At 36.8% G+C, this 24,320-nt stretch overlaps 1 protein-coding gene across 1 annotated transcript; it reads right to left on the bottom strand.

Annotated features, from left to right (window-relative positions):
• Positions 1 to 3,079: 3,079 nt before the first annotated feature.
• On the bottom strand, positions 3,080 to 23,500 carry LOC149043824 (uncharacterized). The gene is made up of 20 exons (XM_089210792.1): positions 23,434 to 23,500; positions 19,124 to 19,468; positions 17,231 to 17,485; positions 14,089 to 14,361; positions 10,217 to 10,267; positions 9,290 to 9,378; positions 9,038 to 9,093; positions 8,481 to 8,659; positions 8,015 to 8,125; positions 7,876 to 7,894; positions 7,712 to 7,742; positions 6,658 to 6,961; positions 6,377 to 6,487; positions 5,743 to 5,933; positions 4,928 to 5,050; positions 4,633 to 4,703; positions 4,028 to 4,068; positions 3,739 to 3,835; positions 3,519 to 3,654; positions 3,080 to 3,145 (listed from the first exon to the last, which is right to left on the bottom strand). The coding sequence occupies exons 1-20, from the start codon at positions 23,498 to 23,500 to the stop codon at positions 3,080 to 3,082; spliced, it is 2,616 nt and encodes an 871-aa protein (XP_089066918.1).
• Positions 23,501 to 24,320: the final 820 nt, after the last annotated feature.

Here is a 24,320-nt window from a genome sequence, read left to right as displayed (position 1 = left end):
GACTACAGCTTAGCTCAGCAATTACACAATCTTTGCATCAGGGCTGTTCTCGTAATGTCGTTTAGAAAGACGGATTCGGCAAAAATTCATCTATTCCTCTTAAGAAATTTTCTCATCACCAAACACCATTTCTGCTTTACCAAAAACTTCAGATTTTAAAATTTAGTTTCTTTTGGGTTTCATACCTTGTATTTCACAAATTTTAACATTTCGTTTCCCACAGAAATGTTAGGAAAAAGTCAAAAATCTTCAAAATTCTATATAAAATTTTCAGCAAATTCATTTTTAACCCGTGAATTGCGCGCATGCGCAAGAGCGAGTTGAAGATATGATGTGGATAATGGCACTCGCTCGCTCGCTCGATTGATCGATTCCTGTAAAAGTTTTTTCAGTTTTAGACTTTTGAGTGCATTTGATAGTTTTTGGCGAGTAACAAACAAACGAAATGGCGACCTTTGTTGCTAAGAATAGTTGTGAGGTGAAAAAGAAGCCAATGATAATCTTAAAAGAGTTATTTTTTTTCGTTTAGTTTCAACAAGCGGCACTAGCGACTGGATGGCGTGCGAGGATTCACACTGAAATAAGAGAACAACATTCTTTTTCCATAAAATTGTAATTTACAAACCTTGAACTTGAAAACAATACGAAGATTCATTAAAAATATCACTTACTCCGAAGCGCTCGGAGTTTTACAAGTGTTCAAAAGCTTTTCTGTTATGGCGTGAGATTGGGGAAAAAATCGATCATTATATTTCGTATCGTGTGTTTTTCCTGTGTGAAGCGAATAAAGGTGCCGGCGACTCACGAAATTACAGGTTAACGCGAAAATTAAATAGCACCAAAACAAATATTTTTGGCTAACGATTTCCAGTGAATTTTTAAAAAACAATTTTCTTTCAAGTTTCAAGACAATTTGAAGACCCTAAATAGATATTACGTACCAAAATGCGAAACTTATACACCACAAAATGGATAAATAGGCCTGAAATGAAATTCTAATTTGTTCTTGAGTATACGTTGCCTAGCAGGTGATCAAAATCTACCCAGGTGGAAATCCAAAATGACAGTGGCAGTCTTGGCTTGGTTATGTCACTCAAAACTCGTTCCCGTTTGTCTCATTTAATAAAGAGGGAATCATTAATGTTTTCATTAAGACAGTATTGCCTTGATTTTCCAATATTTACAACGATAGACAGTAAATTTCACTTTTCACCCACATTTACCTCCAACCTTTTCTTTTGAACCAGAAACACAAATGATATATGTATGTTATTTGCCGGCTGGGAGGTCCGTATGGTGAAAAGCATTTCAAGACCGAGGTTACAGTTTTTCACCATACGGACCGACCCTTAGCTGGCACGTAACATATTTATTTTTTTAAACTTGACGAAATTCTTTCCGAAAAAACCCGAATGATTTAGGGCTGTAAATATGGCAAGATCTTTCATAAAATGAACAATTTTTGAGCGAGTAAATGGTAATTAAAATAGAGGTGATGCAAATTAAAGAGAGATGCCTCACGGAAACATTTTCATTTCCGTAAAGATAAAGGTGGTTTAAAAGGCTTTCAAACAAACTTTGAAATATTATTTTTACAAGTATCTGTCACAATCTGACACCTGTCAATTAGGGAGCGCATAAGAAAAAAAAACGCAAGAACATTTGAAAAACAACGGAACTAGTTTGGCTAGGACTGTCAAGACATTGTTTTCTTCAAAAAAAGTCAATGTCTAACGGAAAGTATTATTCACTCTTATCGATGATTCATTCATGAACGAAGATTTATCTCTGTTCATTAAGTAAACGGCGGGGAAAAAAAATGCGAGTAAATTCAATTTTTTTTATTTTGAAGTTGTGAGAGTTGTTCGTTTGTTTGGTGCAATGGCGTGTGTAAATCTGGTCTTTCCTCCACGAAAACTAAATTCGAATGGTACACTCCAACGAAACAAACGGGGATTTAATGCGGCCTTTATTCATTAAATTCCTTCAGTTTCTATTGTGCAATTTACGGTACAAATGTCCAAATTGAACGGACTCGGAAAGACTCACCGTGAGAGCAAATTTGTTGTAGAACTTAAACTAAAACTTCGCTCGCTCTTTTACTATGAACAATTTGTTTGAGAAAATTCGGATATTAAATGAATAAAAGTTACATCGTTCAGTTTAACTGTAAACCAAATACTCCACGTTTTAACTTTCTATGTACTTTTTGTGAACGATCAAAATTAACTGCAGACAGTTTTTAGGCCGCTTGTCAACCAACGTAATTGACACTATTGCTTATACAAATTCATTCTGAAACCAATATTTTTCTGTCGACCAAATTTAAAGTGATTTGATTTGCTACATTAGCGAACACTGAACTACTGCTCGTACTCTAAATATGACAATCAACCACAAAATTCCCTAAGCCAGATAACCTTAAACATCATCCAAAAAATTATGCAAGTCATCTGTCAATTCACGAGTTTGCTCACAGAGCACTTTGATTCAAAGCTAAGACGATTGCTCAAGTAATGTGCCAAGTATAATTTTTCTATAAGGATAACGTTAATTTTCAATTAATAATACTTTCAGTGTAAAAGTATTTCGAGTTGATATCGCAGGTAAATGCGGTCTTAGGGAAAGCATTTTATGCGCCGGATAGCTTTCCTAAAATCAAGCGGGTTTTGCGGCAAAACAATTTTTTCAGCAATTTACTAAAACTGTAGACAACTATGGCAATCTGAGCTAGATCTCATCAATCTAGTTAACTGGCTTTTTTTTTGCGCTGTCCTGCCTTTCAGAATTGAGCCAGGAAATAAACTGAATTCAAACGCTTGTGTCGAGCATACGTGTAAGTACTAAACATGTTAAAGAGAACATGAGAGTATACTTTATCAGTAAACTGATAAAAGCGTTACAGCGTTTAAGAATATAAAATCAATTGAGTCATAACGTTCCAGCCTAATTTCTTAATACAAAATGGCTTTTTCTACCAAGTAAGCGTGTAAGGCAAAGATGATTCATCCCTGAAACTTGCTGAGGCAAAGTGTTCAAACTGTAAGCCAGTCATTTACCGCGGAAATCTATGATCTAACTACACTGTTAAATCCTCGACGTTTGCGTACAACTGCTTGTCGTACATTGTCATGTTGATCAGCTTCTGCAGAAAAGAATAATATAATAATTGGCATCATTAAAAAAGTGTTCCTCTTACGTTATAAGCGTTATCCTCACAAGTGGTCAGCTTTTCACACCAAAACAAATTCAATAAAGTATTTTATGGCGTCGTCGTCTGCTACTCTTTGCGCGTCTCAGTGCAGTTTTGCAATAATCCTACCATCTTTTAAATAACCATAACGAGTCAATTGTAGCAGGGGCATTCTAGTTCGCTTCTTCCCCGTTTTTCGTGGAGTGCTAGCTTCAGTGACATAACAAGAAGATGCAATCCAAACTTCGTAAAAATCACGCTATCTAAGCTAAACGCTAATATGTTTAAAACCCTAATTAGCTGAGCCTAAGCCAGTCGGTCAAACGTGAAAAGAAACTTTCATGTTGATCAAAATTCTCACCTTGTGTAGGGTTTCCATGTCCTTAAGCTGATTTTTCAATTCAGTAAAAGTTGGTCTTGCATCTGTGTCATTCTTCCAGCATTTCATCATAATCTGATACCTGGTATTGTTCAAATGATCTGTTAGAGATTTAAAGAACGCTTCCTTGTAGGGTGAGAGAGAACGAATTGAAAAAAACACTTACAATTCTTCATCGACGTGTTGTGGTTTAGGCATCCTGTATCCATCCTGAAGTAAGTTTGCAATTTTTCTTCCATCCATTCGTGGGTAAGGTGAACCACCTGGAAGAACCATAAGACCATCGAAATATAAATGTGACGAAAAAACGACCTTCACTGAAACGCCACCCAGGTCATTTGATGTAGTTTGAAGCTCATTACATTTGTCTAACTGAACACGTTAAATTGCTTAATTAAACATGGTATATAGCAAAAAACATAGACAGGGCCTTATAAATTTCCATTCGATGTTACCTATGGTGAAAATCTCGTACAGCAAAACTCCGTAACTCCATCTGCGGAAAGACAAATCAAACAAATATATATTGGGTGACTGAAGACATTAACATTATATACGACAATTAAAATACATGTACTCTTTGACAAAGCATAGAATTCATGCCCTAGTTAAAATTTATAACACTTAGAGAAAGATTTTTTTCGTCTTGTCACGAGTGTGGGACAAAGAAAAAATTTTGACTCCCAACGAGGAATTGAACCTTAGACCTTCGGATTCCGCGCTCCGATTCTTTCTCTTATTTTTATGTACAAACATGACTCTATATCGACATTGCTGATCCTTGCAGTATGCAGGACGCGTGTCATATGAACTTAGTAATAAACCTCACTCACTGAAGAGTCTCTGTGGCTCAGTGGTATGACCATCGGAGCGCGGAATCCGATGGTCTGAGGTTCGATTCCTCATGGGGAGTCAAGAATTTTTTCATTGTCCAACGCTCGTGAGAGGATGAAGAACATCTTTCTCTATTTCTTTACCGAGCCCAAAACTTACCCTCTCTCTTATTCTATTGGTGAAACTTGTTGGAAAATTGCTACGAGTAATAATCGGGTATACTTACACGTCACTTTTGGTAGTATATTTACCATACATCAAGGCCTCATAAGCTGTCCACTTCACGGGAAGACGGCCCTAAAGATTTCAAATATCACTTTGTGAAACAGCTAAAAAATTATAGGAAGCGACCGGTCAAAGACAGTAATATTTAAAATTATACTCGTATACGCAAGGCTAATATTTTCATTACGGTCCCGTCCAAGGATTTTGTCATCGAAATCAGGAGTACAATGATTGTGAAAGATCACTAAACTGAACGATATGTAGTACCGCCCCCACCTTCCCTCTTTCTTGAATACCTTAGTCTTTCGTTCATAAATATTTTCCTGCTGCACATCTCTTGCCATTCCGAAGTCTGTCACTTTACAAGTTTCCTTATGTCCAACCAACACATTACGAGCCGCAAGGTCTCGGTGAATGATCTAAGAAAGCATTGATCCGAGAGCAAAAATTAGCGATTCCAGAAGAAAAAGAACTGAAATTAAATGGTTCAGATAGGAAAATAGAAATATCCAGCGACATAATATGGTGTGTGTATTTCTCTTTATTCCAGATGGCAGAAAATTAAAATTACTATAATCGCTGTTCCATATTCCAAAGAGAAGCAAACCACTTTATTTCTGCAATTCATAATTATTACATAGAAAGCTTATCTGAAGATTTTATTCGAAGTAGGGTTCTGTAATGTAGCATTTTAGCAACCAAAGACGAATTTTTTAATTTCAAGTTTTGATTCCTTTTCTTTCTTGTCACTAAAATGAATATTCGTTGTACACTCAGTTTAGGCTGAATTAAAGATCCTATTCATTCACGTCTCTGCCTTTGCCTACACGAGAAAAACCCAGATATTTTATTTCGATGAGGTACACTTGCAACGATGCACAAATATCGCCATTCGCACACTGAAATATAACTTAGGTGATGACGTCAAAATTGGTAGGGTTCCTGGCCCTAAAGAAATAGCCTCAACAAGACGGTAAGAATACGTTTGCATATCCCGGGCGTGATCTTGTGAAGACGTATTTTTCTATGCAAGACATAGCTTAACATGACGATACACCTTACAAGAAGGTTTTAGAATTGTTTTTCTTTGGTGCCTTTTTAATTAACTTACAGATTTTGAGGACAAATAACTCATTCCATCAGCAATTTGCCAAGCAAACTTCATCAGCTGCTGTGACGTCAGATTTGTTTGTGGTTTGACTTCCGGGTCTTGGAAGTAAGTGTCTTTTAATCCACGGCTCTTTCTCAGGTAACCCAGCAGATCCCCAAAAGGCACATATTCAATCAAAACCAGCAGCTGTTCTGATGAAATTAAACAGTTTCATTTAGATATTTCTCTCTCTAAAAAAATTAGCAATAAGTAAAATAAATAAATAGCAGTCAGGGTCAATACATTTGAAGAAATCGTACGAAAACAAGATGTAGTTTTACGATGAAAAGCTGGAAAACTTTGTAACGATCTCATAAGAAGGTACAGACCAAATATTCCCTTAGAAAAAGCGATTTTGCTTATACAACAGGATGGCTTGTACAATGGCAAATATTTGGTCTTCGTCTATCAGCAAATCCAAGAGCGTCGCTGTTAGATAAAAAAGGATAAAATTACCATATGCGTTGTTTGTTGTGCGCAATTGTGAAGCAGTGAATCTTCCACTGAAGCAAATTATCAATGACGAGAAAGCATAACAGAGTAAATCAGATGCAAAATGTGTACAGCAAAATTAGACCTCATAATCAAAGCTTACCAGATTCTGTAACGCATCCCAGAAGTTTAATGACGTAAGGATGTGGTTTCAGCTGCTTCATTGTGTCAAGTTCTTTCATCAAATCTCTCTTGTCCGATTCAGTAGCGTTTTCTGGAGCGTTAAAACAAGGAGTAAAATTTGGTTTACGGGAATAATATGCAAAATGTTGAAATAGCGACATAACTTATCCAATCACAAATAGCTAAAAAGTTACGGTAACCCGGTAACAGTATATGACTGTAGGCCAAGACTCTCATTCAATTTACAGTTCAAGAACTCACTTTTAAGCATCTTAATAGCCACTGTGGTCGTTTCAGGACTCCCTCGAAGTCCTACTGCTGTTCCCTTGGCAACCTGACCAAAAGCACCTTTACCAATAATTTTTTCTATGGTCACGTGGTGTCTTGAAACTTCCCAACAGCGTGTTAACGGATGAAGAGGCACGTAATCAGCACCTGAAGCGGCACTTTGTGCTTTTCTATCATGTTTGTTGACTTCTATGAGATCCATATATTCCGCAGGAGACTGAGTGAGTTTTGCTGAATCGGGTAGACTTGGTTCGCTATCTTCTAATCCTGTTTCATTCTATTAAACCAACATACCGTTAAGGTATTCATATACAAGTCTGTTATTAATCCCAATAAAATTTCCTACATTTTTATAAAAATCAGTTTACCCGTTTTCATCAGACAAGCGTTTATATTATTTCATAACAAGAGATTATTAGTAGTTTATAATCTCTTGTCCTTAAATATTACTAATATTTATTATTACTAACACTTTGTTCTCTGCCATTGAAACTACCATGTCCAATGCAGTGATCGAGGTTCATAGCATATTCGTTACAGCTACAAACTGCAACATGAAGATCGTCGATTGGTAGTGCAATTGTTTGACAAATGCACACACGAAAAAAAAAACTCTTGCTGTACTAAGCTCCTGGACTAACGCTTTGAAAATAAGGCATCAAGATAAACAGACGGCCAAAACGGCGTGAAAAAAAAAATTATTTACAAAACAAATATCAACCGGGTGCAGACCAGTTAGCGATCTATGAAGTGAAACCACGCAGTTGAACCAGGGACAACCGAAGGAAAATCGATGGAGCAGCTTGGTAAAGGACATGATCCCAGGACAAAGACCCTATCGAGTAAAACTTCTTCCTATATTCTATTGTACCTGTTATTAATGCATTATGCCTTTTTGGTAGAACTACACCTTTTTCCCTTCCTATTTGTTACAAGCGTTTATTTCCTTCTAGAGAGTAGAGGTAAAGTGAGATTACATAATTACAGGCCACACTAACATGACCTCAATGTCTTAGCTGTAACTTACGTAGGAAACACCTCTTTCATCTTCATAAGTCCTACAATTGAGAAAGCATACAAATATTTATGACGAGCTGAGAATCTCATCAGTTTTACATGGAAGTTTGTTATAAGATGATACCATATCTGTTACATTACATCGACACAATCCAAGTGGCAGCAAATTCTTACCTCTGTTTCCCTACAGCGCCTGGAAAAGAACGAAAGGAAAAAAAGGCAAATGATGTGAGTTTGGGTCAAGATTTCCTTTTGCTTAATAATGAATCTTGCAGCCAAACCCTCTATCATAGATTATGAATTTTTTACCTACCTTTCTTATGTAGCCAGATTATGTAAATAATTAGAAGAACGATTATGAAGGCAAGAACCCCATTTATGGCTAACGAGACGTTGTTAGATTGGCAGTTACATTCCTCAGGACCTAAAATGATTCATTTTACAAAGCTTGATCAGGTAACATTCAAACAACATTTACAGTGATCGTGGTCAGTATACTGCTCTCACTACATAGCTTATGCTCTAGAACGAAAACCGTTAACTCGAATTGGCTAGGTACTAAGGAAAAGCAAGGTGCTACTCTCTCTATAATAATTTTTAAAAGTAAGATTTTGTCTAATTTAATAGAAACAACAAAAGAGACGAAAACAAAACTTGGAAATATATGACTCACAGAATTGACTTGTTTAATTAAACAGATACGGAATACAATTAAAAATGTCCATCTTCGGACGAATACGTGTAAACATTTAACAATTATATTTCTTTGTAAAACATACTTTTTGTTGTGCTTTCCGAGCCGTCTGTGGTTATAAAAACTTGTTTAATTGATTCTGGATCGACTTTGAAACCTCCGAATTTCTCTTGCCTTGCAGCATCCAACAGGACAGTCAAAACATCGCTGACGATTACACTTCGATTGAACCTCATCATGAAGTCGAGAACAACACTGCCACACCTAGGTAGGGGGGGAAGGATGTAAAATGCCGAATCGAACACCGTGCCGAAAAGAGTAAGACTCATAAGTTATGACTGATTATACAGTCGGTATTAAACAAAAAGAAATCGTGGGAAGAGTTCATTTAGGTTTGCTAGTAGTTTCTTCATCCGCTTTTACACTCTTCACCTATTCAAACATTTGTCAACTTTGGAAATATTATTGCATTACCTTTTCCTAATATTTTTTGCTCTTTATAGCACGGTGCTCTATTCGGCATTCTATTTGTACTTTGGTGACTTTTAAGTGTTAAAATACGTTGATATTTGACCAAAAGAGCGTTTTTGATGTAATAAACTAAGGTTTGTTGTTTCAGTGTTGAGACAAACTGCACCTTACCTCGTGTTCACGGTGTTGGCGGATGAGCAGCCAAACTTAAAGGCAATTTGACAAGCCTAGAAGGACATTTAAAGAGAAAATGTACGTTCGAATACTTGTTTCATAATTGAAGATCGTTCAAAATGTCATTTTGTTTTACCAAAAATATTGAGATTTCGTTCAAGAGCAGATTGATTCAGACTCCCTTTTAATGACAAATCTTATGGCAGAATTCTATACACTCCGGTATAAGGATCAAGTAGATTATCTAACCATTTCTGGAAATTTCGCAGCAACTTCTGAACGTGTGCTACAGTTCCCCTGTATTGTCGCTGTCAGGTAAACATCTGTACTTTCTGAAGCTAAAGAAAAGCCGTGTCCTTTTACATTTACGAAAAACATGAAGAGCCTTGATTCACAAAAACTGCTGAGAAGTGGTTCCATCTAACAATAATTCAGTTTGAACATTGTCCAATAATTCCAGCAGAGATCGTTCTGACAGAGTGTGCCACTAAGCTTGAGAGTAAACTTATGTTTTAGTGCACGCAATAGCATAAACATGTTACGATTAGCCTTGATCACAATGTTTTAATATTTGATACAGAAACTTGTAACATGTGTAAGTAGGCCCTCAGAGGGATTGAATTATATTTTTTTGAACGAATACTGTGGTTCACCCTTCCCCCCCACCCCACTTGAAAAACAGTTTTGCGGAGCCACATGAATTAAGTTACTTGTGTTTGAGGATAGCCAGCGTAATATGCCTCAAAATATTCATTAACCCACACCTAGAATGAGTCTTTAGAGAAATAAAAAGAATACTTTTATACATCTATAATTATGCTTATTCTTAATCCTTCAATTGTAGAAGGTATAGCCTTTTACTCATAAAGATCTTTTGAGTCGCTGCATGACACCTGACGAGATTCAAATAATCGTATAAGTTTGTGTTAGGTGAAAGGTTATTGCGGAATAATAACAACTTTGCAAACAAATTTTCCAATTTTGATATAGATTTAGCAGTCTGTGTTGTGACTGTTTGAGAGTCTACAGTCCTTTGCTAAGTTCCAGACTTTTAGTGACTTAATTCACTCTTTGCCTTTTACTCAAATTCATTTCGTAACAGCAAAGAACATGCTATTATGATGACATAGTTTTACGCGGAGGTTAAAGAAACGCCTATAAAAAAACGTTAATTACCTGCAGGAGTTGTTTGGGATGAAGTAGCAACTGTACTTGAAATTATTTGAACTGGGGAAAAACACAATATGACTCAAATGATCGACATGAAATTTTTAAATTTAATTAATCATCATACCAATCTCAAACCACTTGATAGTAATAATACGTTAGCTGAAATATTGTTTTTCATGGAGGTTCTGGGTATGACAGACTACACTTCCTAAAACTGTTATTATTATTAATATCATTGTAACCAACATTATTATAATTGATATTTTTATAACTTTCCTCATGATTGTAATTATTATTATTGTCAACGCTATCACTAAAAAGCAGCAAAAATGGCAAAGAACTACAGAGAGGGCTAAGTTTGAAATAAAGGTCAAGTGACAAAGTGTCAAGTGACAAAGTGTCAAGTTTAATATCTTAATATTGTATATATTAATAGTTAAATCTGTTTAATTTTAAGATGAAGCCGAATGGTTTCTTCTAATATCGAAAAAAGTGCTTTTCCAAGTAAAATGGGAAAGATTTTGTAGCGCCAGGTTCGCCACAAAATGAATGCAGAGCTTATCTGTTCGCCCGATGGACGATGTAGATGTAAAGATGTGTAGATGTGTAGATGTGTAGTTGTGTACTTGTGATATGACTGAAAATAAATAATAAATACAAATTTCTAAATACAAATATAGCAACAAGACTAACGACAGAGCATGAAAAAGAAATGAACTTACAATTTGTGGCATCACCAGGAGTGGTAGTAAAACTCTTAAACAAAAGTAACACGGCGCTAGCAAAAACTAACGAGACGACCGACTTATTTGAAATCAACTAGTAATGAGAAGTATGTAACGAAACAAAGCTTTTACTGGCGAGAAATAAAGTGCCACCAGCATTGTGTAATTCTTACACAACCTCCTACAAAAACGCGCGCTCAATTAAATCAAAACAGAACATCACAATAGTAGTTCAATTGAAAGAAAAACGATACAAAATATTTTCGCAGTTACTTGGCAATCGACAGAAATGCAAATTCTAGTTGCTACATTCCAGCCCCTCAAGTTTACTTTAAGTATTGGGCGACTACTCCACTTGCTGTTCTTCTAGTGTAGGATAACTTCTATCTTCTGCTGATTCCAGTCGTTTAGGGCTTCACGGATTTCTCTCTCTCCGCTACTTAAGTTCATACCATTGTTACCTTTTATCATCTTTGGCTTCTCTCTTCTGATGATGAATCTGCAAAGAGCACAGATAAACGAATCTGTGTCGAGAGACTCGGTCACTTCAATGTGGATTGCTCGTATAGTTAAGAGAAAAGACACCATAACTTTTAACTGTACTTCTGCCTTGCCTCACGTAAAGTGGCCAAAGAAATCTATGCCAACGTTAGAAAACGGGGTTTATCTGGAACAAGCCTGTTGCCAGGTAAATCTAACATCAATTGTAGCATTTTGTCTTGGCATATCAAACAGTAACTGAGTACTCTTCAAAGAGCAGCCCGTCCCTTGAAGATCCAGTACTTTTGTCTCAAGCTGGTCATGACATATTCTTAACCTAGATGACCCACAGACTCACGAACATCCGTAATGAGCAGCTTGGTAACATGGTGCTCTGAAGGTAACAGCAATGGATGTTTCGATTGGTAATCCGATGAAGAATTTTGAAGCCGACCACCAACTCTCGATATTCCTGCTCCGTCCAGAAATAGTCTCAATTTGTACACTGAACCAAATGAGCCACTAATCTTCAATTTACGTTTCTCAGATTCTTCTAGGCTCAAGTCTGGGAGGGCTTTAACCACTGGCGAGAAAGCTAATTTTAACACGTATGTGATGATTTGAGCCTCTGCATATCGTAATTCGTCTATCGACAGCCTTCCACAAGGTAATGGATCAACAGGGTCCTCTTCTAAGCACCTCTTGCTCTTAAAGAATTTTCCTTAAATCTTAGACGCCAAGCAACTCTCTTCTTAAGCTCAAACCATGACGAATATTGCAGAACCATTAGGTTCAGTGGTCGTTTATCCTCCATGAGAGTAATATGGTCTGTTCGAGTTTGACCTCTGACTGCTGGGTCTTACTCAGAAATACTGACTGAGGAGACTGGATGGGTGGGCTACGATGTCTCACTTTCTCACCAAAACTTAGGGCCTCTGAACCAAACTTCCTTCTCTAATAACTCCTTTACCGATAGTCCTCGGCTGGCATCGTCAGCTGGGTTGATGCTTGTTGGCACATAGTTCTACTGGGAAGGTTCTGAGCCATCATGTATCACTGCCAGGTAATTGGCCCCAAACATGTAGAATCGTTTGTCTCTTTGCCCCTGATATATTGGAGGACAGCTATGGAGTCTGACCAAATAACTGTCTTGTCAACTTTTGACTGAAATTCTTGTAACGTATTATTCATTCTGACAGCTAAAACAGCGGCTGAAAATTCCAATCTGGGTATAGTCATCTGTTTCACGTGAGCTACGCGAGATTTTCCGGCGAGGAAACTGCAGTGGGTACGGCCATTTTCATTGACGAGTATTGCATATGACACAGTCCCATAAGCAATCTGAGGGGCATCTGCAAAGTGGTGAAGCTCTGCATTTTTTACCCGGCCATAGTCGATCGCTTTTCAAACCTATTGGTAAGGAAACACTTGAAAGCATAGGTAAATTAGATAGCCATGATCTCCAAAACTGAAATTTCTCTCCCATTTTCTCTTCATCCGAGGTGAGTCCTTGTTTGCAGAGATCTTGAAGGAGCTTTGTAGCTAGTAAGGTGATTGGTGATACTATGTCAATTGGATAATAAATGGAGCTAGTCACTGATAGAATACTCGTGGTGTGAAGGACATCTTTTGGTATCATCTTGAAGGTAAACATGTTGCTTTCCATGTTACACTGAACACCAAGGGGTTATTTCGATACGAAGTACACCAGAATTTAAATCCAAATCCAAAATTGACGAAGCTCTGTCTGAGGTTGGAATGGTTTTGAGGACTTGCCTCCTGTCACACAATCATTTAGTCAATCGAAATCCACCTCTTGACAATAGGACACACAAATCTCTCAATTTACTGCACCGCTTTCGAACAGTCATCCCCATAAAATTTCTTCAATACTGTGTCGATCACTTCATTGTCAAAGTCTCCTGCATTGTCTTGAGCCGTCTTTCTTGTGGACCAAAATTGTCCCGACTTTGTGAAGAAGTGCTACCAAAAAAGTGTACTTAACAGGCTCCTTAGATAAGTCATCGTCAGGCCACCAAGGGAACTTTAAGGTATCAACATCATGTGGATCAAACATTACTGGGTGGAACATGGCTTCAATGTCTGACGAGAGAGATACTAGTTCCTGACAAAATCTTAAGAGGACACCAAGCAGGCTGTTAGTCAAGTCTGGACCACGATTTCCCTTTGTATTGGACCGTGCAGTCAAACACCACTTACAGTTTCCCAAGCTTATTAGGATTGAAGGCAGCATATAATTGACTGGTGATACTTTAACTAGAGGTTACTAATTGTGTTTTTTTTTAAATTTTGGTTCATTTTTCGCAAACCATCATTTTAATTCATTTCCATAACATATCAGTTCAACTGATACTGACATCATACACTACATTAAAAGAAAACTTTCCCTATCCTTGAAAATCTGTTCAAAACATCAGGAACATCAACAAAAGTCTTCATCAGCTTGAGAATACTGCTAACTAGCACATGTGTTGGTCGCCACGCACAACACGTCAACCTCATCACCAAGGTCTCTATTCCTTCCTGTTCGGGGTTGTAATGGTTCACAGTGGGAAGTTTTATTGACGCAATGTAAACTGGTATAAAACATTTTTCCCGTTTTAAATTATAATTCCAAAGTACTTAAAAATGCTCAAAGATGTTTCTACTCACCCTTTATTTTAAGTCTCACAGTGGCTTTTGCTCCATCTCCAACGTCATTATGTGGGATACATTTGTACTCGCCATAGTGCTGAGATCGATTGACGTTATTGACAGTATACTCACTATTGCTGTTCTCGCTTAGGAGGCTGCCATTGAAATAGAACTTGTAAATTGACACTTGTGGCACAGCAGCCGTAACTATGCACTTGAATGAAACAGTATCTCCTTCAGCGACGGTATTTTGGGCAGCACTGGTAGTGAGCCTCACACCTTCAGGTTTGTCTAAAAATTTAAATCAAATCATCTCAGATATTTCATCGCTCATACATTTCGCCTGTCTAGAAGGTGCATAATGTATAATATAATGGACTTGTATCAGTCCATGGAGTGCCTTGGGCAGAAAATATAGCGCTTTTGTAAAATTGTAGCAAGTCATCTATCAATGGTTAGAATGCTGACTAAAAGCAAAATACTTTAACTTACACATTGCACACTGAAAAAACAATGGCATTACTGCAGCAAGAAAAATAGCACTATGTTTTTACTAGGATAGCTATTTTATATCCTCTGCTATTAAAAATGAGCAATTTGTGAAGCCCAGCTTTGTCTTAACGGACATAAAAACGCTGTCGCTCGTGAAAATATTTTTATTAAAATCTTTAATTTTGGGCCAGGAGATGAGTGCAACTAAACTAAAGCGTAACTACTCGTTTGTGAACAACTTTTTTCTAAAGCATGTCCTCCTTACATCAAGAGGCCTTATTTTCATTGGCTGAAGACCTAAATGAAAGTGAAACGCTATTCATTTCATTTCAGAATTTGCCTGCAACAAAACGTCCAAAACATTTTTTATTTGAAAAAGAGCTTAACTGAACAAGATAAAAAGTTTACTTTACCCTTTGCACTTGAAGGAATATTTGTTTATTTGTACAGAGAGACCGAAAATTACAGTAACTGAACGTGCTGGTGAGAAATTCGTGGCAAGTGATCATGGAGGCTGTTTTATGGCTGTTCACTACGACTGCTGTGCGTCTGACGGAAAGGTTGAAAGTCTTGTAAAGACTGTTGAGCTGAATTTTTCGCTACTTTAAAGCTGGCGACAAAACTCTGCCACATTTTCTCGGCTGGGAAGAAAGAGAAGGAGGAGTGTATTGAACACTGATCGGGTTTCTCTGGCCCAAAATAAGTCAAATGTGGCGACAACTGAAACCGGCTTGTTGCTAAACTTCACAAGCCTCGCATGTTTTGTTTTGCGGCAACGCTAATTGCTGACTCTCATTTACATCAACACTTAATTAATTATTGGTATTGATCATTAGATTTTAGATACAGCATCACCTTGGAAGGAGGCAGCGATGATCCCTTCTTCGGGGTCTTCATATTCTTTTCTATTCAAGCAGTAAACTGACGCTTTTTATCACGAAATTTCACCGAACTTTTGTTTCAAAGCGAAAATCCAACGAAATAGCGCTCTCTTTTAAACGGAACTTTGCTCAAAAAGCCTCAAGTCAATCGAACTTTCGCATGGATTTCGACGAAAGTTCACCGGAACAAAGAACAAAATTCACGCATTTCCCTTGCGTTACTTTTGCACAGTACTGTGCATTTAATATTTGTTAGCCGAAGGTGAGGTGAATATTGTTGAACGATCTCCTAAGACGAGGTTGAAGCGATTATTCAACAATCTTCACTGGGCCTAATGCGAATAACTGCTGTTATTAGCATGATTGCTGAGATGTTTTCAAATTCTGTTGTAAATGCTTTTTTTAAATTGAAAACTGTAAATTCTGTCACAATAATTTGGATTACTTGAATCAAGATAAGCAGCCAGTTTCCACCAGAAGTTAACAAGTTCATTTCACTTCATCAGTCAAAACTTCATATCTTTCTTTTGAAAAACCTAATGCCAGGATGTGATTGGTGAGAGCAGCAAACCCCAATGCTGTAATCTCATTGGCTTGGGCCACTTCTGGACATTTACGTCGTTTTTGCTTGTTTGTTTTTTATTGGTTGTTTTGTTTTTCTTTTCTTGATAAGAACAGAAACCTTTCCAAATTACAAATAGACCGATGACTGAATCAAATTGGCTGTGAGTCACTAAAATGAAATGATGAAGGGGTGAGATGTGGAGCCTTAATAGACTGACTTTGTATTGATCTTTGAGTTGTAACAGGTCATGCTTTATATATATGTGGTATACTCCAAGAAGGCATGTCCGGTGTAATTTTCTTAAGGACGAGTGACTTCAAAATCTAGAGATTAGCATGCTGTTCGTGCTTGCTTTTTATCAGCTCCTGACAACAGAGGTCCAATACCTACGCAAATGTGAACGCTGAAACAATTAGATATCTCTCATGGGGGGGCGGCATAGTGCTTGCAGGTTACACAACCTCCAAAACTAGAAAGTCATAGAAATCAATTACCCAAGTGCAGCATCTGACATTCCTTTCCCTGTCTTTAAAAAAAAGTGAAGTTGTAATCACTCCATAGTGCAGTCCGTCACTTTTGTGTCGTTTGACAGTCGAGTATTTAGAATAAATAAGGTGGCAAGGCTTACGAATAATTAAATATACAATGGAATCTCGCCCTGAAATAATATATCTCGAATGCCACACATGCAAATATGTGCGCAAATCTTAGGTATGCAGTTTTAGTTCAAGCCGATTTTCGCACCTGTTAGCTGATCTCAGCTATCAGTAAAAAAAACATGTAGTTTCTCAGATAAAAGAATTTTGACCAATTCTCAGCTTTCCCTTAAGCCCCAACCAGAGCTCTCACACAGAATCAGAATATGCGCTAGCCTTGTCCGCTAGTCAAACGGAGTGAATTTTGGATTATCACAATAATTCGGAAATGGTTTTAAACCATTTTCTGAGTTAAACATAGTCCAACTGAAGCAATGACTTGGCAAAAAAATGTCATATTCTTCTAAGTAAAATAACATGAGCAATGATTCCACGTAAATTCGATTGTCCCAACCAATAATTGGGACCAATGCATATACAAAGCCGAAAAGGGTTTGATGTGGAATTCTTTTCCCTTACACTTTTGAACAGATTTGTCAGTCCTGGGTAACTGACCCTCATAACAGGATTCGCACTGTTAATGAAGTAAATTCAGAAATAGAAAATTAAGGTTAAAATATACTTACACTGAACTACAATTGTTGTGTCAATAGAAGTGACTTCCACTGAGTTATTGGCTCGACATGTATATTGTCCTGCATCTGTTCTGTTTATATTATCAAACTTTAAAGACGTAGCTTTCTTCCCTGAACTTTCCAGTACTCCATTTCTAATCCATGCCACCTCCGGCAGTGGTTTCCCAGAAGCCTCACAGGCCATGGTGACAGGGGATCCTTCAATGTAATATTTTCCTCTTAAAGAGATGTTTATAAGTAGTGCCTCTGAAAGGTAAAAGAGATTATATCATTCCTCACGTGGCGCAGCAAGCCTTACTTGGACTGAGTCTTAAAATATACCCAATTTCAATAAAATAACTAAAGCATCCAGCAATTGGTCCCCAACAACCAACTAGTATAAGGAGGCTCAAACTTAATTCAGTACAAGTTAGCCTGTTGGCATTAGCTATTGGGTAACTTGCTCACAAGCTAAATTAAAAAGTAGAGCCCCAGCGTAGGGAATTAAGGGCTAATTCAGGAAGTTTCTCTTTGGGCTAAGGACCCTGGCCTCTAAGCTACTTCCATTCAAGTGGATAAAATTTTTGCTGCTGCACAAACAAATAGGAACAGAGCCAATCACCCCACTCGGAACTTGGCCTGACACAGGATCTTCAGGAGACATACTCCACCCAGAGGACTGAAATCTTGATGAAAGAGAAACTACGAACTCTTTGCAATAAAAAGAATATACCAGTGGCATGCTGAATGCTGCTTGCCCATTACTTAAGTTAAAAGAAGGTCCAGTCTTAGTAAAAAAAAACCAGGATGTTTGGCCTTCGATTTTTTCTACAGGTGAAATATGAGACATGGGTTGACTCTAGGCTTCAAAAACCAAATACAAATGATGATTCTATTGTTGCTTTTAAGCCTTAATAACCTGGTATCTTTCTCTCGTAATACAATTCGAAAAGAGGAGTTGTGTGACAGGTATTGTGTTACAGTTAAAATAAGCTAACACAACATGGCAAATGCATAATTAAAATAAAGGAAAGGAAAGAAAGAAGAGTATGTAATGGCTGGTGAGCTCAAACAATTTTTATCCTAGGGTCATGAAGGATCCAAAACAAGCAAGTGAACATAGCAAACAGTGAGTTTGGATTCCTTACAAGTGAAGAAAATCGTTCAAGCAAACAATAAGGTAAATTCTACATGAATATTGAGATGTCACAAACGTTTTCAACATTGAATCACAGTCAAATGACAAGTCCCAATTTGCTCCTTAGTGTCAGAAATTACTTGAGGAAGTCACCATTCTGTTGGCTAAATTTACATCTGCAAACCTTTAAGATCATATAATCCTCAGAAAGCAGCAAATGGCATAGTGCCGACCTTAACTGCCTTTGGCAAGTCCCTTTAAAAGGTATGAAAAGAAATACAATCTTTTTCACATTGATTTCATTTCACATGCCTATGATTGGTCATGCAATATTTTCCTTCAGTGATTTAGCAATATCGTACAACCAGTTGGATTGTTTCTAGTTTTGACTGACCATTTTCAATTGACAGTAATCATATCAATAATGGTTATCTATGCATAACAGAGCAACCCAGTAATTAGTACCAGAAGAATAAAGCAATACCTCTCTGATAACTCTTTGATTTCTTTCTGATGTGAAACAGCAAATTAGGTGAATTGTAGAATTTCTTTTCTCCCTTTAGGAATGTGGTGTTGCATGCCAAGTAAAAGTAGCACTATTGTTCCCAAAAGTCAGGTTAGCTACCCACTTACAGCCCTGCATATGAAGGTTTGTGCATATTTATGCTATGGCTAACTTTCTCCAGATCTCAGGAACACGACAGACATGAGTTGAATGCATTTGATTTATGTTTGATTTTTATAATGTTTATATCTGTAATACGTACCCGCCACAATAAGCTGAACTCTACTTGCAAATGTGTAGATAGCTCCAAGGAGTTCACATCTAAATATGGTATTGTCTCCAGGGTTGATGTTCTCGATAACTAGGGTAGCTCTTCCTTCAATTTTAACTCTTCCTTTGTAAGATGGAGGAATATCAGGATGTTCTTGGACACCATGACTGTCATTAACCAACATTTTGACAAATGCACGATTTATCACAACACTATAGATAATGGCATGAATGTTATTATGTGGATCAATGTAGTCCCACATCAGGTTGGAATCACTACCATTGTTAAAGTAGCTTGGATTAGGAGGTTCCTGAGTGAAACGCACATCTACACCCTCTTAAATAGACAAACATAAACATACATGTGTAAGGATAATATTTAGGAGGAAGGGCTTAAATAGATTCCACCACAGAGGCACGTTTACCAATTAAGCAGTAACATCAATAAGTGTAAATATGCACTACATTGGTATTCACTGATATCAATCAGCTCAAAATGTGCTTTCATTTTCTAAGAAATAAGGTTCAATAACTGTAATGTGTAACTATTTGTGACTTTTCAAAATCATTTTTGTCAAGTTCTACTTTCTTTAATTCTTGAAATGTGAACAGTGGTGAATATTCAAAATTCAACAGTGATACACTTGAAGGAATTTTTGAAGAAGAGCTTGTTGAGGTGGAAAATGGAAAGTGGAAATGTCCACCCATATTATATGTTAAACCATCGAATGAGAGATTTATTATTCCACTCATTTCATTTTCTAGTCTTTTGGCTTCTAGTTTTTTGAAAATTTGTATGGTCTTATCTGAGCATCCTACACATCACATAGGATGTGCATGAAAGAAGAAAACCACAGAAAAGAAACCATTTAAGTGTTCTTGATGACCAGAAAAAAAATTCTTGTTGGCTTTAAAGTTCAGTGCTGAAAAAATCATGCCTAAAAATTGGAAAAGAAACCAAAGTTCACACATATCACTTCTATCCCTATTCTTTCCCTGTTCTACAGTGTACAACCATCACATATTTAGTGCGTTCCATTGCCTTAATAAATATGATGAAATGACATAATAGTGAATAAAAATTGATAGCAAAATAATTGTTTTAATATAATCACTCCGGTGCTTTCGAATTCTATTGTAAATTCCATAAATAAAGAAAACATTGCACACATTTTGTCACAATTGTATTGATTACCTATATCAAGATGTCAGCAAGCAGTTTTAAGAGGTCTATTTGTTTAATGCCAAAAACTTTATCCCTTTGTTTTGAAAAGTGTTCTGCTAATCATTTAGCAACTTTCCTGCTCTTCACAATTTAATTTTCTCCTTGTCACTCCCTTGTAATCATCTGAAAGAACATGAGGCAGCCATTTTGAAATTTGGCACTCCTGCTATGGTCACCCTGTGCACTGTGATTAAAGCAAGATATGATGCAATCCTTGACCAATCAGAGCATGCACATCCCTATGATCACCTAAGTGAGCAATTATTCTACTAAAATATTTATCATTGAAGTCATCACATAACACAAGGTAAAAACAGCAATGACAGCACAAACAACAATGCAATGATCAATCATCACATGTGCATGATTTTCCGAAAACTTTAGCATATTATGCTGACATAAAATTCCAATGTTATAGAAATCAAAATAAAAAAGAAATCAAACACAATTTTCTATTGTCTATAACCTTGTCATAGAAAGGATGTCAACAGTTTTCAAAAATTGTACTGTGCCTCCTTTATCTTTGAATATCTTTGACCTCATTTCTACCACCAATAAGGTTCTGTATAATAAGCTGAGTTCTACATGTATTTTGATTGGTTCTTTCATGAAATTATGTTCTATTGGAGGACAAATGCATAGGTGACTTCACCATTAACAATTTTTTTCTTCTTCATTAAATAAAACTCATAGATTCCACATTGCCATTGCTCTGTACAGTTATAAATCACAGAGGACGTCAAAATGTGCTAAGAACACCAGTGACACACTCAACTGCCTCTAGCTTGTTCTATAAGCATTCAGTAAGTAAGAAGAGCACAATAGTAAACAGTGCTGTAGTCTCCCTTGTTTTTTTTACTCCTCTACTGCTGTTGTGGTGTTTGCTATTCTACTCTGTTTTCATAACTGTCTGGAGCAAGCTAAGCTGCATCTTATGTACCACTTTTTTGTCCTTACCATATTCTGACATTACATGTGATCTGCTACTAAACAGGTGCATAGCAACATGGAATCTATTTTTTAAGTAGAGGATGGAAAATTATGGTGGATTTGGTTAAGTGCTTTTGTATAAATTGATGGCCAAGCTCACTTAAGTGGTTCACCACCAGCTACTCACCTCACCTTAACCACTTCACTCCTAAGATCTTATTAGTATTTCTCCTTACTATCTGCCATACAATTCTTATGACGTTAGTTCAGAGAATTTGGTATTGGATCAACTAATAATCCCATGATTGATATTCTTCTCTATTCTCATCAACTGCCTGCTTGATATTGTACTGATATTGTAAGGAGAAATTCTGTCTCGGTCACTTGTGGGGGTGAAAGGGTTAAAGCAATAACCAAAGCAGCTGTCACAATAAATACAAAAACAGCAACCAAGTGTGCTTTCATAGCATCCAATTATTAATTAACCATGCAACCTTTTAAACCTTAATTTCTTACAGAAAGAATAGATTTTTCTTACACTGTACTATAAAGCTTTATACAAGTGAAAGATGAAAATTCAGCTTTTTTTTGTTCATGTACCGTTGTGTCATTAAGCCCTCTGATGTTCTACTTATGAGCAAGACAGCAAGACAGGAACTAAATGTACTTCTTATGTGAAGCAGTTCTGCCAAAAAAGAATTGGATTTGGTAGAATCCTTGATTATACCCTGAAAGCCAAATTTGCCCTTTTTTTTCCCTATCATGTATTGGAAGCCTGAGATAAGTCAATTTGAAACATAAATATTCGCTCATGTACATAAGCATATATCAAATTACAAAGGTGGATTGCAATGCTTTCTTATGAGAGTCAGAATCTGGACATATAAGTCTTTTTTACCATTTTAAAGGAGATTCCACTTTAGTTTCCTGGATTGCAAATGTCAGGGATTGATCAAAACAAAAGAATAGTAGATTTAGACAAAGATTGTGATAAGTTTCCAAGAGGTGAAATCAGAATGATTTTCACAAATTTTCATGAAGTCCAGCTGACTTCTTGTTTTCAACCTTGAAGTCACAATTCTACAGTTGTCAGCAACCAGAAAACCTTGCTAACATTTACTTTCATTAACTCTGGCCAGCCCCCACAACACAAAGGCAAAAAAACCCATGCTTCTGTTTTCAGTGGTCAAAAATTTCATCTTCATCCTGTGGTTTAAGTCAGATGGCCATTTCTCAATTGTGAGAAAAACCATCCTACCAATTAGAATTTATGCATTTTATTACAAATCCTTTTTTGTTTTGTCAATTTAGCTTGGAGCAAATCTCAGTGCATTTATGATAAGCAAAGATATCTACACAAAGATTTCAAATGGTTAAAACTCTATCTGTTTTTAATCATACAACAAAAATAAGTCGCCAAAGACTACCATTGTGGGATACTACAATCAAATGTGCATAAAGTTAAAAGCCAGTCAAGTAAACAAATCCCACATGCTGGTATATGAGCAAACAATGCTCATTTATCCATTCAAGTGCATTATGTGGTTTCTTTACATGATTTCTGCCTAAAGGAAAAGTCACACACAACTCAGCTAACAGCAATTATCTTTGCTGAGGTCATTATTTACACCAATAATGAGTGGAAAAATTGGTAACAGCTCTTCTCAAAAATGAGTGAAGGATATGGCAAGAATAAGAGTTTATGTGCATATGACAACTCTCTTCTGGGTTTGCATAGCCATTATGTTTGTAATGTAAAGCCACCTGACAAAGCAGTAACTTTTCTCATGGCTTAAAAGACTACTCACACTATTTAAGAAAATATTGCACAACTAAGTTTCAATTTTTATGTTAAATTCTAAACGTATGTACTGTTACACTTAATTGAAGCATAAAATCCTTTGCTCTTGATTTCTATCGCATCATAGTTATTCAGACCTCATTTATCACGGGATTGAAATTCCAAAAACATATCTAAATTTTGAAATACAAAAACTGTTGAAAGCCACCTTGGAGTTCGGAAATCATTTTGACGAAAATCATGTTCAGAAATAAAGGGTCGGCGTTTTCGATGTCTAAAGGTTAAAATGGCACATGGTAAAAAATATTGTCAAATCCTTTGTACAGAAGAATAACTTCACACTTACCTGACCCGTGAAACTTTACCAGCAGAAGAAAGAGTAAGCAAATTTCATAATCACGCAAAGACACCATCCTATCAGACCTTTGCTGATGCTTCAATGAGGGAAGGTTGTGTTTAAATCTTACGGAAGTCACTTGAAGGATAGACTAGAATGCCCTTCTTCGTTTTGAGACTGGGACCGAGTGTCACGATCATAGTTGGCAAATTGCCTGAACAACATGACGGATGGTGCGATTTATGGTTGAAAACTCCATTTATGCTAGACACCTAGGACAATTGCATGAATTGTAAAAACTTTTCTTCCGGAGAAACGTTCCATTCGGATTAAACTATGCGTGAAACTTGCGAATGTGTCGAATGAGAACAAAAGCACCGATCGATCACGCGCGCGTAAATGAAAGTCACGCAAATAAAAAATAACTTGTAACAGACAGATTTCTACTCCTCTTTCTTGTTTATCAACCTTGGATTCTTTTCCTAAGGCCACTAAATATAATCAAGGTCGGGTTCTACTGATCTATCCCCTGTGGGATGCACAAGAGTACCTATATTTCTGGGGCCGGAAACGGAAGTCAAGTGGATTACAAGTGAGATAATAACGCAATCCAGACGCGCAAACTCAGTCAGTACATAGCAAGAAATGCGGGAAAGTCAATTTGAAGACATCTCTTTTTAAGAGTAATTTTCCTCAATCTTGATATCAGCTTCTTCGTGTATCTTCGAACCATTTTATCTAAAAACATCTCTAAGACTTTTAGTTTTGTACCCGATGTAAAAAGGGACTTTAGGATACGGTATGGTGAATCTGTACCAATGCTACCTTGGCCGCGATAGACTAGGGTGACTACGGCGTATTTCCCTCCAAATACGAATTGTTAAGTTACAGCGACA

This window comes from Pocillopora damicornis, chromosome 6 (assembly GCF_964200805.1).
Source record: "Pocillopora damicornis chromosome 6, jaPocDami1.2, whole genome shotgun sequence".
Lineage (NCBI taxonomy): Eukaryota > Metazoa > Cnidaria > Anthozoa > Scleractinia > Pocilloporidae > Pocillopora > Pocillopora damicornis.
Note: the sequence above shows the minus strand (reverse complement) of the source record. Positions and strands in the feature narration are given on the sequence as shown.